General features: G+C 40.8%; 1 protein-coding gene across 9 annotated transcripts in view; it reads right to left on the minus strand.

Moving 5' to 3' along the window:
* Positions 1-871: 871 nt before the first annotated feature.
* The window catches only part of WDFY3 (WD repeat and FYVE domain containing 3), a 166,096-nt gene continuing 153,112 nt past the window's right edge, over positions 872-13,855 (minus strand). For all 9 annotated transcript variants that reach the window (XM_064651756.1, XM_064651757.1, XM_064651755.1 and 6 more), the window contains 10 exons: positions 13,142-13,289; positions 11,946-12,100; positions 11,347-11,505; positions 9,714-9,893; positions 8,473-8,655; positions 7,744-7,840; positions 6,443-6,772; positions 5,664-5,775; positions 5,028-5,225; positions 872-4,505 (listed from right to left, as the gene is read on the minus strand). In XM_064651756.1, coding sequence (XP_064507826.1) covers positions 4,385-4,505; positions 5,028-5,225; positions 5,664-5,775; positions 6,443-6,772; positions 7,744-7,840; positions 8,473-8,655; positions 9,714-9,893; positions 11,347-11,505; positions 11,946-12,100; positions 13,142-13,289 — 1,683 coding nt within the window. In that variant the 3' untranslated portion in view covers positions 872-4,384. The remainder of the gene's footprint in view (positions 4,506-5,027; positions 5,226-5,663; positions 5,776-6,442; positions 6,773-7,743; positions 7,841-8,472; positions 8,656-9,713; positions 9,894-11,346; positions 11,506-11,945; positions 12,101-13,141; positions 13,290-13,855) is intronic.

A 13,855-nucleotide genomic window follows, 5' to 3' on the forward strand; every position in this document is an offset into this window, starting at 1 on the left:
GGGCCATGAAAATGGCTTCTATAACTACTGTTTAAGAGCACAGCGAAGTATAACTAAAAAAGCCCAAGAGTTCACAGAAGGAGTCCATGTGAAACACAGTACACACAGACAGTTAAGTTCATTGGTAGGTGTTCCTTTTCTTTTACACCTAAAGAAATCACCTGCCATCAAATTCCAAGAATGCACTGTCAGGTCTGGTGCCCATCAGCCAAGGAACATGGCAGGCCCAAACGCATTAAAACCCAGTTTTTAGTTGGGAGATGAACTCGTGGCCACCAGTGCTGGCACATAATTAACTGCCAAAATGAAACCTCACATTCTTTAGCATTACCAGCTTAGGAAAAAGGTATAAAAATGGATTGAAGAATTAGAAAAATGCTTCAACATTTGGGGATCTTAAGCTGTTTCTTACCAGATAAGGTCAAGTTCTGCTCTAGTAGTTATTCTCTTCTTGAGGAAGATGATCTAAACTGGATTTTGATACAACCTCCTTTTTTCCACTGTCCTTATCCCAGCATGACATATAATTATTCTGTCTACTTTCTCTATATTGGCAGAGCCTATTCTTCTACACATCTTCAGATTCTTAATTCACACTCTACAGTGACACAAAGCAAAAAAGAATAAACTAAGACATTATTTCATGCTGCATCATTATGGATGGCCATACCCACATTCAGAAAGCAAAACTGTAACAAGCAATAGAAATTTACTCCTGGTGATAATACAGAAACATGTTACTCATTAGTTACCACTCCCGTGTTAAAAATGTTTATTCAGCTGCAAATGTTGCATCTTTCCAACAAATGCAAACCAGCTTTTTGGTGGTAAATAGCAGGTATTTATTTGAAATGAAAAAAAAATACTTCAGTACCTGAACTATTGCATTTAATCATGTATTGTTGTAATTGTGTTACTCTACCTTTTTGCATTGGAGACAAATATACAATGAACATTCAGATATCACAGATTGCACACTAGATAGTAAATCGTCAGGCCTTTTACGTAACCACCAAAAAACAGATATTGGATTCTGCAATATAGTACAAAATTCCACACTCCAGTCTTAGCCAGTTATCTTCAATTTACTCCTGATGCTGTACAAATAAATGGCCATTTAACTAGGGCTTACAAGTTAATAACAGGACAAAAAAAATATACATTGCACTGACACAAAAAGTCAGCTGTGTTAATAGTCATGCAACAAGTAACCAAACTTGCTGAAATTAAAAATACTTTCTAAAAACAGTTTTAACTGCATAAGTATTTTATACACAGTTCATTTACTGAAACAAAAGGAGTCTTTAAATGATACAAAGCAAATATAAGTTTCTACCAATTTTATACATAAGAAAGTGCAAAATAACTTATCTAAAGTGTTTTGCTATTGAACTGATGAATGTTGGCTGGAGGCAGCCAACCCCCTCTCAAAAGCATGACATTACAGTTGCACACTACATACGAATGTTAAGAGTACATGGATAAGTTTACTACAAAGAACAAGGCAGGAGAAGACATGTGAGGTACTTGCAGAGAATATAGTCTACCAATGTTAGTGTACATGAGTATATTTTCGCTCAACAGATTTTTACATGGAAAACAAAGCAAGTATTTGCCTTAGAAGCTCGAATGAAATGGAAAAAACCCCCACTCCCACGTGAACACAACAGTTGCCCACAGCACCAGCTGCCAGAGGAAATACGAGCAGGTGTGTTTTTTCCCTCCACCTCCAGCAAGAAAGAATGTGGTTTTTTTGGAACAGCACAACTGAGGAATTAGGTAAGAGGGCTGTGCTGGTTTGTTTGCAAAATGTAAACTGGGACCTCTACACTAAGGAAATTGTAAAGAATAATGAATTTTTTTTTTTTAGTACGCTGCCAAACATCAAAGGTGTGCAACACCACCCGTGCTGGATGCAGTTGACCACCTACCTCTGCATTGATGGCCTGCTGCCCCCGTGAGCCTGCATTAGCACTACATGCCAACTGCTTGCTTTTAGTGTTAAGATTGTATCAGTGTTACTGCCATAACCTTGTTTTTATTAGGGTTTAATTATGTGGCTGTACAAGTTCCAGTCCACAGAAAAGAAGACTTCCTTAAATTTGGGTTTGATTTGAAATCTGGAGGCAAGGGGAAGAAAAGCTCTGTGGACTCAAAGGCATTTAGGAGTTGTTGAAACAGCCTTTTGCTCAAACAGAAAACATTAAGGCCACTAGCCTGTCTTCTGAACTATGCTGGTTTTGCATCATTTTGGGAAGGGTGAAGGCAACGTTAGAGAGAACAGCTGAACACAAATTCCAGTGTTCTGCACATGCTTACCAAGGACCTTTTCCTGTTTTTAGGGTCAAATCTGTAGGGTAGCCAGGCAGTGTGGCTATTTGACCATCACTCTTTGGATCCAAAATTTGGGTCAGCTAAGCTCAACAAACCTGCATTTACTCAACAGTGTGCAAGGGCTCTAGAGAAGCCTTTCTGTTCATTTGGGGACCTAGTATACATACCAAAACAGGAATATATCTCATTTTACAGACCAGCACATACATAATAAACAAAAAAGTATCAAAATACATATTTAACCTTCAGTGCATAAACATGTGATACCAGGGTAAATAGTAAGTGGTCAGAATTAACAAATTATTCACTGCTAAAAGTTCAAATCAAGAGAAGACAGGTGTGCCCCCACAGTGTCAAGGACCTTCTCGGAAGGAGCTCACACCAGCAGAGAGGGCATTTTTGATGGTGTGATTCTGATAACAGCAATGGTTTTAATTATTTGCCATCCCCGGGCCAGAGTCTGCCCAACTCATTCTAAGTGAAGTTGTGAGTGATGGCACTCCTGAAGTAGTAACAGAGCAAACACGAGGCCACCTGTCTTCTCTTGGTCTGGGCCATATCCCTACTGCTATTTAGAAGAATCCATTGTGAATATACCTAGATCAGTCTGTCACCCATTTACAAAATATATACACATAGGTTAAAAACCAAAACCAAACCGAACACCAGCCTGCCCGCTGCCCTCCCTCTCCACCCTCACCCAACCAAAAACCCACTGGCAAGACCTCATGCAGAAATTAAGTCCACGTCCATGGGCCTATGCAATGTATGTGTTCCAATCCCAGTGGATATCAGTGTCTCTACTTCATCCCACATGTAGTGCAAAATAAATGACATAGTAGTAAAAAAATACTGCAATTAAATTCATATTGGAACTTAAAAACCATAATGGAAATCTACTGCTGTCCTCGAGTTGATGCCATGTGCTGAAAGACAGAGAGGGCTCCGAGAAGCATTTCTGACATGACTAAATATGACCCTGTTTTAGAGCAATGCCTATTGTTCCAAAAGGCTTTTTTTTGCAAACAAGCTACAGGACAACAGCGGTTAAGTTTTATGCACAAGGAATTCATTCTGTACCTATCTGCAAGCCAATTGCTATTGACTAAAGAAGGTAAAAGCTGGTTCTTGCACTGCATGAATCAGCTGCTAACGAACAGTAAGTAATTAATAAAACTGCAGCTCTGACATATGTATAAAAGAGGCCTTATTAAATATGAACAACACTGAGGTGGTAAATAGTTTGGTATAAAATGCAACACAAGTGTACAATTTAGTTCCTGGTTATCTTACAGCTAGAATAAAATACTCCAAATTCCTATTCTCAAAAATGTTTTGGTTTTTTTTTTTTTTTTTGAAAAAATCCATGTAATTCTATGAATAGCCTCACTTAAATTAAGATACTGTGGGCAACTGAAAGAACAAACATGCACAGACTGGATTTTTAACAGAAATACACATAATGCCTTCGAGTTTTCTGGTTTGTTTTTTTTTTTTTTTTAACATTCGTATTTAAATTGATAGATGAGATAAAGATGCCACACAAAGTACAGTGGTTAATCTGAAGTCCCATGTAACAGGCAGTTAAGTTCATATTTAGATAAAAAGGCCATTATACCTATTTACAATATACACAGTTGCTTGCGAAGAAGGCAGATTTACAACTATCTTCTAAAAAGCCTTCCCCTCCCCCTCCCCCCGAATAAGATGACTAGCTCTACAAAAACAAGACAAGAAGGGGTGTTTAGGATAAGTGAGGATTTTCTCCATAGCCACGTCACATAGGTTTAGGGGTTGACAGTTCTGTTGGATTTGCGGTTACTAATCACGTCTTCCTGGGCCTTGCTCTTCATTTTGCTGTCAGCCTCGTTTACCTTCTGTCAACACAAACCAACTCAATGATCCCTTTTTACTTTTAGTGCTTAAAACGCAGTATAAACGTAAGTGTAAACAGACAATATTCTAATCCCTTCCGATCACCGCACGGTGCTCTCACTAGTCCTTGGAGTGACAGCGGGGCTGGATGAGGGCTCCGTTTGTCGGGACTCCATCAATTTCTGGGCCCCTCCTCTGAACCCCGCTCGTGCTGCAGGTTGTAGAAGCAGTTCTGGCACACTCTGACTGGTGAGGAAATCTTCAGTCGTTTGATTTCAGATTGGAACCTGCTGCACCTGGAGAGAAAAATAAAGCATGGCTTAACACAGGTCCCCTCCATTTCCATGCATTTTCTATCCAGCTGTGTAAATTGTCATCATGACTTCAAACACCAGAAAACTTCCAACCTTATCTTGACATGGAAATGCAATGCAACATGGCAGAAGCAGAATTTAACTCATATGATTGCCACAGAATCAGTGCAGTGACTCTGAGTGACAGTTAGAAACAGCTGTTGTCACCAGTTTAGACTCAACATAGAGCTACAGAGATGAAACTATACAGAGTGGACCAGAAAGGAGACTTCCACTTCAGTTCATGGATAAGAGGAACTCACATACATCCTCCATGTCATACATCTTCCTGTCTGAGGTTGCTTTCCAGTGGCTCCTAAATCAGCATCCTTACAGTCCTGCACACAGTTTAAGTCGGTAAAGGAAACCTCAATCTTTTGCCAGAGTTCCGTGGCATGCAACAGCTTTACCCAGCCTAAAATTCTGCATGGAAAAGAGCCCAAAGGAGACTGTTGGCTGGCTTACTTCTGGCAGAAGAGCTGTCCACAGTTCCTGCAATGGTGACGCCTCTCAGTGAGTGAGAACCTGACGGTGCAGCCCGAGCAGCTGTCTCCCCCCTCATCCTTCACCCAGTGGTCAGCTGCGGATCGACCCGGCTGATCGCTTACAGACCAGCTGAACACCCTGCCCCGGCCATCCCCAATAAGAATCCTGCTGTGATCCCTGCAAGAAAAAAGCAAAAGCATTCCTGCAACAACTCTGGCACAGTAACACGCAGGCACCGATGGCTGTTTGTACATGTCAGAGACAGTATGATGTTGAACTGTTGCACAGTAACTCACATGCCAATTAGCCTGGTCTGACTGAGAAACGGAGCTACAACACTCTTTGTAACATAATACAGCTGAATAAATCTACTTATTTCACTGTTTTAATCTCAGTTCTTGAAGAAGGCTGCCCCAAACAGAAGTGTCACAAAACAGCATTGTGCAAAGAGCAACGGCTGGTTGGCACCACTTGATCCCTGTATGAGCTATTCACCTAAGAGCTGGACTTGATGATCCTCGTGCGTCCCTTCCAACTCAGAATAGTCTGTGATTCTGACACTTCCTTTTGACAACACCCAAAAATGTTTTAAGCAATAGCTTGTGAGCTACTCACTTGGAGATGCCGAGTGCAGTGATTTCTGCTGGGTGTGCGTTGTCTTTGCGATCGAATGCCGTGTGCATAGTTAGTTTGCTTCTAAACACCAACTGGCGCTCCCATCTGTATCCTAGAAATGAGTGGGAAGGAGGAAGGGATAAAGCAAACTTGTTGGTTCTCACTTTCGTTCCCTCCTCCCCCAACACTTCTACATGCAACTTTGCAGAAAGAAAAAATGTCCTGCTGGAGATCACTCTCTATGGCTCCAGTTTCACTCAGGGAAAACAGAGTTTTCCACTGCTCTCCAATGAGTGTATGCATGGAGAGGATACACAACAATGCACAAAGCCTCCAGTTTCTCTGAGTCCACTTGGGAGTTGCAGAGAATGGGGACACAGTGAAGCCCTGTACCAAAGCTGGAAAGGACTGGCACAGCCTCACTTTCTTTCTTTTTTTTTTAATTTATTTTAACCATTGTATTGTATCTTTCAAGTAAAGACTTAGATTTCCAACTGTCATTAATTTTCTTCATAAAAGGTCATATGATGCTGTGTTTTGGGTATGTGACTACAACAGTTTTGATGACATTCCAGTGCTTTGCCTATTTTACAGTAGTACTTGCAGAGTGCCTTTTTCCCCACTTTGAAGCCTATCCCCTCTCAGGAGTTTGGAGGTGTGCAGTAAGCTGGGAGGGGGCACAAGGTGTACAGCTGAATCAAACCAACCTAAGGGATATTCCACACCGTATAACATTACACTAGGGAATAAAACTGAGCAGTGTGCCCAATTTTTTTTACCTGGTTTAAGCTTGCTGTAGTGCCGTGCTTCAGCATAGCTGGGGTGTGGATGGTTAACCTGAGCATGGGGATGCAGTTTTGCTTGTCCCTCAGAATAATTCACAAAGATAAAACCATCTTTCTCATCCAAGCTGAGCTGGTCTGACCAACGTCTGGAGTCATCAGAGCCGCTGTCTGCTGACCACGCTGCTGCTGCTCTGTTGGATGATGACCTAGGCCTGTGGCTGGTGCTGCCTGGTTGACTCTGGCTCTCCGGCAGTTTTGTGTCCTGGCCTATGCATGGATCATCTGCCTCGGAGTCACTGCTGTCCTCTTCATGGGCTTCCTGCCCTGGATTCACACAACAAGAGAGATGTTGATAGCAAGGCTGCTCACGGCCTGCACTTTTGCCTTATTCAGATACTGCCACTGCCCACAACCCAGCGGGTACCACCACTGCATGGCGAGAGGGAAACAGCACGCTGGCATCTCAAAGCCTTTGCAGAGATTCAGCACTTGCCAGGAATCCCACTATTCATCCCTTTTGCACTGGTCTGTCAGAAAATAACACTCCTTAGCTGAAGTTATTTCCTGCAACAGTCCATCTGAGGTAGGCTATGACAGACATGAGCAAAACCTTCAAAAATGCTCAAGTCAGCAAAACCTTTCAGCAAAACTTACACAAACACAGTCAGCTATGCTGAAACTGTCTGACTGAAAAATACGATGCAGATTTGTTAATACAAAAAAGCAATTACCAAAGACATTAATACTCCCACTGACACAGAAAAAGAAAGTTGCATTTATATAATGATTACTAAAGAGTATCATGGTTTGGATTTGGATCTGGATCTCATATCTTCAACATGAAGAGGGCAAGAGGAAAATGAGATGGCAAACAATCAGCAAGCGCAGACCAAAATCTTCCAACAGGGGAAAATTATATCCCTGCTTGCCTAAACAGCATGCTGTTCCATCAGTAGATGTTTTTAACTCTGTTGTTATGCTACAATTCCATTTCAGACTAAAAGAATATGTAGCTTTTGGACAATGGTAGCATCTGATGGGTTCACCAATAGCACAAATAACCACACAGAGAAAAGTTCCATCTTCAGGAAAAAAGCTATGATGGGCAACACTTTTTCTTACTCACAGTAACATGAAACTACCTTGGGCAAGGTGGTGAACAAAACTCAGATACTCTACTTATTGTGCCTACTGTCTTTTAAGACAAAATCTCCATCATCCATTCTGCACTCTGTAACCACAGGATTTCACCTACACATAGCAAAGATCAGATAAAAGGCAAATACAAAACATACCTATTTGTGCTTCCTGACAATCCTCTGGCATTTCCAGCATCTCTACAGGCTCTGGAGCTGGTGTTTCTGGTACTTGCAAAAATTCCATCCGCCAGAACTGGAGGGACAAGGGATAGGCAAAGTGGCACTTTACTGAGCTTCTGTCTTTCTTCTGAGCTACTTATAGAGTTAAAATGGGTGAGTAGAACTGTATATTTGCACTGGTAGCATGCAAGGCAGGTCACATCCCCTTGATTTTGGGGATTAGATACTATAAAAGCACATCTGTGTTCATGCCTGAACCCACTCCACAGAGCCATCTCACCAGCAGACTCTGTTTACGGCAAGCCCAAGGCTGCACACGAAAGTACTGAAAACTGGGTTAGACTCACACTGATCAGAGATGACATTAAGTTTCTCTTTTCTTTCTAGGCAACAAATTGAAATGTCTCAGGCTATGTAAAACAAAAATGGTGAACAAAAACTACAACCTCAAGGCACAAAAGCTAGTGACCAAAATGTGATCAAAACAGAGCAGGAAGGAAGATGTTTGCTACTGACCATTCCTAGTTACCACATCCCAATGGTGCATCGAAGGGGAGAAAGAACTGCTCAGGTGAAACACCCAAGTACAGCAGGACTGCTTTTGGTACTGGCCAGGACACTGTGTTGGATAGACATGGCTTCTCTAAATACTGTTACTACTAAGGTGTAAACTTAATTTTCCAAGCGGCGATTCCTGGTACTTACCCGGACGACTCCATCCGAATGCCCCGTTACTATGACGTTCTGGGTATCCCACTCATTCATCTCTGACACAAAGCAGCACATAATTTGCTGGCTTCGGCCAGTGAAAGTGTTGACACTTGCAGTAGGGCTGCCATTAATGCTCCACACATGGATGTAAGTGCCAGCACAGGATACAATATCTCCCTGTAAAGACAGATAACACCTCAATACAAGTCTTCAGCAAAAATATAAGCCAGGTTCGATCATAAACCAAGTTCAGCCAAGTTCAGGCTGGCACTTTTCAAGAAGTTTTAGTCGAGTTGAGTTTGGCCACCTGAAGAAACCTTTAGGATTATATGCCTTTTTTATTTTTTTTAATTATACCTAGAAAATTATACTTCGTAGCAACCTATTTTTTGTATTTACAGGGTACAGTGAGTTGACCAATTCCTCCACTACTCACAGCATAACAATCCAACAGCACATTTTCAATACTTTCCCTTCTCAGTTTCCAAAGACTCTGCTCATGTTGACGCCTCTCTTTTTCACAGACATGTACCACCTTAAATTTCATTTGCTTCCTTATTGGGAATAGTCAAAACTCTGTTTACGGCAGAGAGGAAACAGGAGCTGCAGTCTAAAGCACTGGCAACACTACAACCAGACCACTAACAGCTAATAAGCTGTGCCTCTTGCTACCCCCCTCTGTGCATTACAGCCCCATTTTGTCTTGATTTCAATCACTACATCTGCTCCAGTTGCAACAGGGTCCATCCAGCCCTGCTGACCATGCATGGGAGCTGGATAAATGATGACCTGTAACTTATAGGACCACCAGGCATACAAGCTTTTAAGATGTGTCCATTTCCACTACAACTGGCACTGCAGGTTCACCCAAGGTATCTTCTGCTTCCTTTACATTAAGCTTAAGAGAAGTCAGCCAAGGTCACATATCAAAACCTTTTCTTAGCTCCTGTGGCAGGTTTGACAACCCATTCTGAATGTCACACTAGCTATACTGCTTCCAGCACTGTTAATAACCTCTCCCGAGCTCAAGCTACTCTGCATGGAATGAATCCATGTGTAACTCTGGACAAAAGACACAAATTATTTCCTAAACCAGCTAATTAAGTTTTCAGGTGATTTATATGATTTTTGACAAACTAACAGAAGAGCCCAGTTTGTTTTTCCTCGATTTAACAACTTCCAACTCTTGCTACTGTTCCCACATGGAATGGCATTGAATGGCATTTGGTTCTTACCGTTAATTCATTTATACAGAGAGCTGAAACTGGAGCCCTGTGACCTCGAAGCTGCGTTAGAAAGGAGAGTTTATTCAAATCCCAGATGATGCAGGTGCGATCCCGTGACCCACTCACAATTATGTGATAAGCCAGTGATGCTGTTAAGCATGTGACAGTGTCAGTATGACCCAGTAATGCCTGCAAAACACAAGTCAGGAGGAACAAGCTGAAATCAGGAGAGAGCACAAAAATTGCACATTAAACCCTCTTATCTGGAAGATTCAGATAATGTAACATGAATATTCTATCAGAAGATGCAGCTGCCTTACAAGCATTCAGTTGATAACTATTTTCATAATTGAAAATGATAGACTAATAATTTTTTTCCCATTTAAAAAGTACTTTGTCAAAACAGAATTTCAAGAGTCTAATGGCATAGAGCCTTCCACTGGATAAAAACCATTCTGCAGCAGTAGCCTGTTTATAGGGTCAGAATGTGTTCCAGGCTGCACCTGAAATTACATTCTGAAAACAGAAACTAATGGCTCCTTTATAAACTTCTGTTGATGTTTAAGAGAAGATAAAAGAGACAAGAAAGAGCTGCAACCAAAAAGGCAAAGTCAATTGGAAGAAGGAGAAAAATACAAGTGTCTACTCATATTAGGCCCAACTTTTATATTTTAGGCTTAACTGCAGCATACTCAGTCACAAATCACTGGCTGAAGTACAGTAGATGGCCTTCAATATACTACCCTGAAATTTAACATACAGTGTTTTATCTTGCACTGTTCTGAAGTAAAATACTTTGGAAACACAGCTCTGTACAGTTGTTAGATACCGAGCAAGGGAAGTTATTAAATAATTCTCTAAATTTCTAAAGTTTGAGTGAAAACTTTTCTCTAACAAAAAGTCCTGCTGTTAAGATGCCAACAGGAACAGTAACACTCTACAACCTAACTACCTATAACAATTATACACAGCTCCTAGAATATTTGGATTTAGTTAAGGTTGGGTGTTTTTGTTTGTTTGTGTGTGCATTTTGTGATTTTTTTGTTTGTTTTTTCCTTAGTAAACACAAAAATCCCTCTCTGCACTTAGCTGCAACTGACTTTAAAGCACAGCTGCTTGCTTTAGATTAGAACTTGCTGTCTTGAATTAATAAAGCAAGAAAAAATTTCAGGTGATCCTAAAGAAGTATACTCTGCTCCACAAACATTATTGCCAGAAAGACAAAAGTTTTGCACAGAAATGTAATTTGAACATACATATTTTTAAAGAAAGAGTAATTAAAAAAAAACAATTTAAAAAGAGGAAAATTAACCTTTAAGGCAGCCTCCTTTCACCGTCCTTCCTGACACAGTTTTTAGATGGGGGGTTACATATAACACTACAATAAAGCAGATCATTTCACAGAACACACCTGTACAATTTTGTTAACATCACTACCAAAAGCTCCTGGTGTTCCACTATCCTTAAATATGATGCAATTTTAAAGATGCATTTTGCCCACTTTCGATGCAGATCTGTACCTCGACTCCTCCCTTCTCCAAAGATCTGCTGGACTCATGGCTTCAAAGGTTACTAAGGGAGAAATAATTACTTTGATCCTGTAACATTAATTTAAATAAAAGGCATTTTTACTGTATTTTACCTGTTTCAGTGTGAGGGCTTTAGCCTTTTCTTTGGAGACACCCATCTCCCACACACACACTGCTGTGCTTGTTCCTCCAGTGATAACAAGTTTGGGGTTGGGGCAAATGGCACACAGTATCTGACCCCATTCTGACAAACATTCATAAACAATCACTGCCTAAAAATAAAGAAAACAAAGAAGAATTACTTGCAGGACCAGTATTTGGTAGGATAAAAAATAAAAACCTGACTGCCACCTTACATTCATTAAGTCACTAAGATATCACTGCTACCCCTTATGCAGTTTTTCCTCAAACACAAGCAATTCCAGCCTCTGCCTCTTAAGATGCCTCCTGAGGTAATATAAGATGAGCTTTAATTGCATAGATTTAATTCATTCATGTTTTGCAGACCCTGTAAAAAAATTATTATTAGTTGGTTTATGTTATTCTGCCAGCACTCCAATGAAGAAAACCAGGTAAGGAGTAAAAAAACTTACGCAGTACAAAATTATTTCATTCACATGTGAAAGAAATTTCCACTGTTGGATTTTTTTCCACTATTGAGTACCAATTGCTTTGGTACATTCAGCACCAAAACAGATTTCAGATTACCAACCTTGTCTGACTCGTAGGTACCCAGTCTGCAGCTGAGGTCTGCATAGCCCCAAGCAAAGGTTTTATTCCAGGTAGGTGGGATGAGAACCTTATTCTGTTCTACTGCCAGAATGCCTTTATCAGTGCACACAATCTGTCCCACAGGCTCCTTGAGCTCTAAAAAGAAGATGGGGTTATGTTTTAGTGCTGGAAGAGACAAATACCATCTGATCCCAATAAGTACCTGCTGTTCTGCAAAAGCAAGGTCTCTGTACTGGCTATTTATACAAATCTTTGTTTCATCTGCAGTGATGGCAACTTCTGCTCCACTCCTAACAAATGCAGACCTAAGCACCACCAGCAGTGGCAAGAATACTCTGAGGACCACAGACAGCTCTGATCCTATCTGTGAGGCTGCACAAGGTGTTCCTCAGACAAGATGCCTGTGGTCATTAAAAGTGACTGCAACATTTTTGACACAAATAAAAATAAGTTTTTGATATTGATTCCAACACCTTGGACAAGCATTCCCACAAGCTGCTTTCCTGACTACAGCTCGTAGTGTCCTATTTGTTTTTCCCCAAGCTTTGCAAATATAGATTAGTCCTTTCTAATTTCCTGACTCAGAGTCTACACTTAAGCCCTACTATGCCCTGTGTAATAGTACATCCTCTCTTTTTACAGCAGGCAGGCACAGTCACTTAGGTAGGAAAGAAATCACTGTATAGCATTTACCTGCCTCACAGACAATTAACTTTTGCTCAGTATAATGTCAAATATGAAGTCAAAAACCACCTTCTTTTGTCTCAGTGCAGCTACCAACACCACCCTTTCCTGCCAATACTTCTCAGTATTTCTTGGCACTGCAACAAAGAAGCCTTTGCCATGAAAATCACAAAAATTGAGGCTAGTGCAGGCCCAGAAGTAACATACCCTGAATGCTGTTTGTTAAACTAAAACTCTATAAAGAGGTGCTTGGGCCTCATTTTATCCCTCTATTTAAACAAAGTTATATTAAACTGGTGCTTCCCAAGTACACTTTAAAGCAGCTAAGAACATAATCTTACACCATTAGAGTATTTTAAATTTGCTCTTCTCACAAAACTACAGGCAGCAGCAATATCAGAACTAAGCAAAAGATGAAAAGGGACTATCTTGCTGAAATTCTGAATGCTCGGATGATGAAACAGGAACAATTACTGTGGCTTTACAGTTTACCTTTCACTGGAGCAAGAGATGGCCGCAGGTTGTCCAAATGATGGAAGAAAATCTTGTCACCTGTGGAACCAGGAGGCACAGAGGTTCCCACAGCCTCTCCATTCAGTCGGCTTCTAACACGCTTTGGTGGGTGTGGTTTTTTGAAGAGCTGAAATTCATCAAGAAACTAATTACGATCAAAAATTACAGGCTTACAAGGGCACAAACGTAAAAAGACCATGAATAAGTCCAATTTACCTCCTAAAACTTCTCTCATGTTCACTAATAACTTATGGCAGTCATTTCAAAAAAACTTCAACAAACAATATGAAATCCTCCAAGGAGCAAAGTTTTTTTTAAAGCTGCTCCCAGTTGCAAAAGCAGCTGAATTAAAGCAAGCAAAAATCCCAAAGCTGATGCATAACGCGGTAAGAAATTCTAACCCTGGGTAAACTGAAAGCGAAGTTTTGGCTTTGAAACAAACTGTGTTCCAGAAACAGCAGCTCACTCGCTTGGAGGTGGTCAGGCTACCAAAGAACAGAGTAAAGCATGGGTGGGCGTGGAATGGGACCCCATATGACAATCATGCACAAGAAAGGCATCTGAGTCCCTGATTATCTTCTGCATAGCTTTTCATTATGAGAGGCTGAATTTACATTTTATCGCTTCAGTGACCATTCCAGTGTTAAACAAGGCAATCGTTGCTTCTAATAAGCCACATTCATCAGTGACACA

Source organism: Pseudopipra pipra, chromosome 4 (genome assembly GCF_036250125.1).
Source record: "Pseudopipra pipra isolate bDixPip1 chromosome 4, bDixPip1.hap1, whole genome shotgun sequence".
NCBI lineage: Eukaryota > Metazoa > Chordata > Aves > Passeriformes > Pipridae > Pseudopipra > Pseudopipra pipra.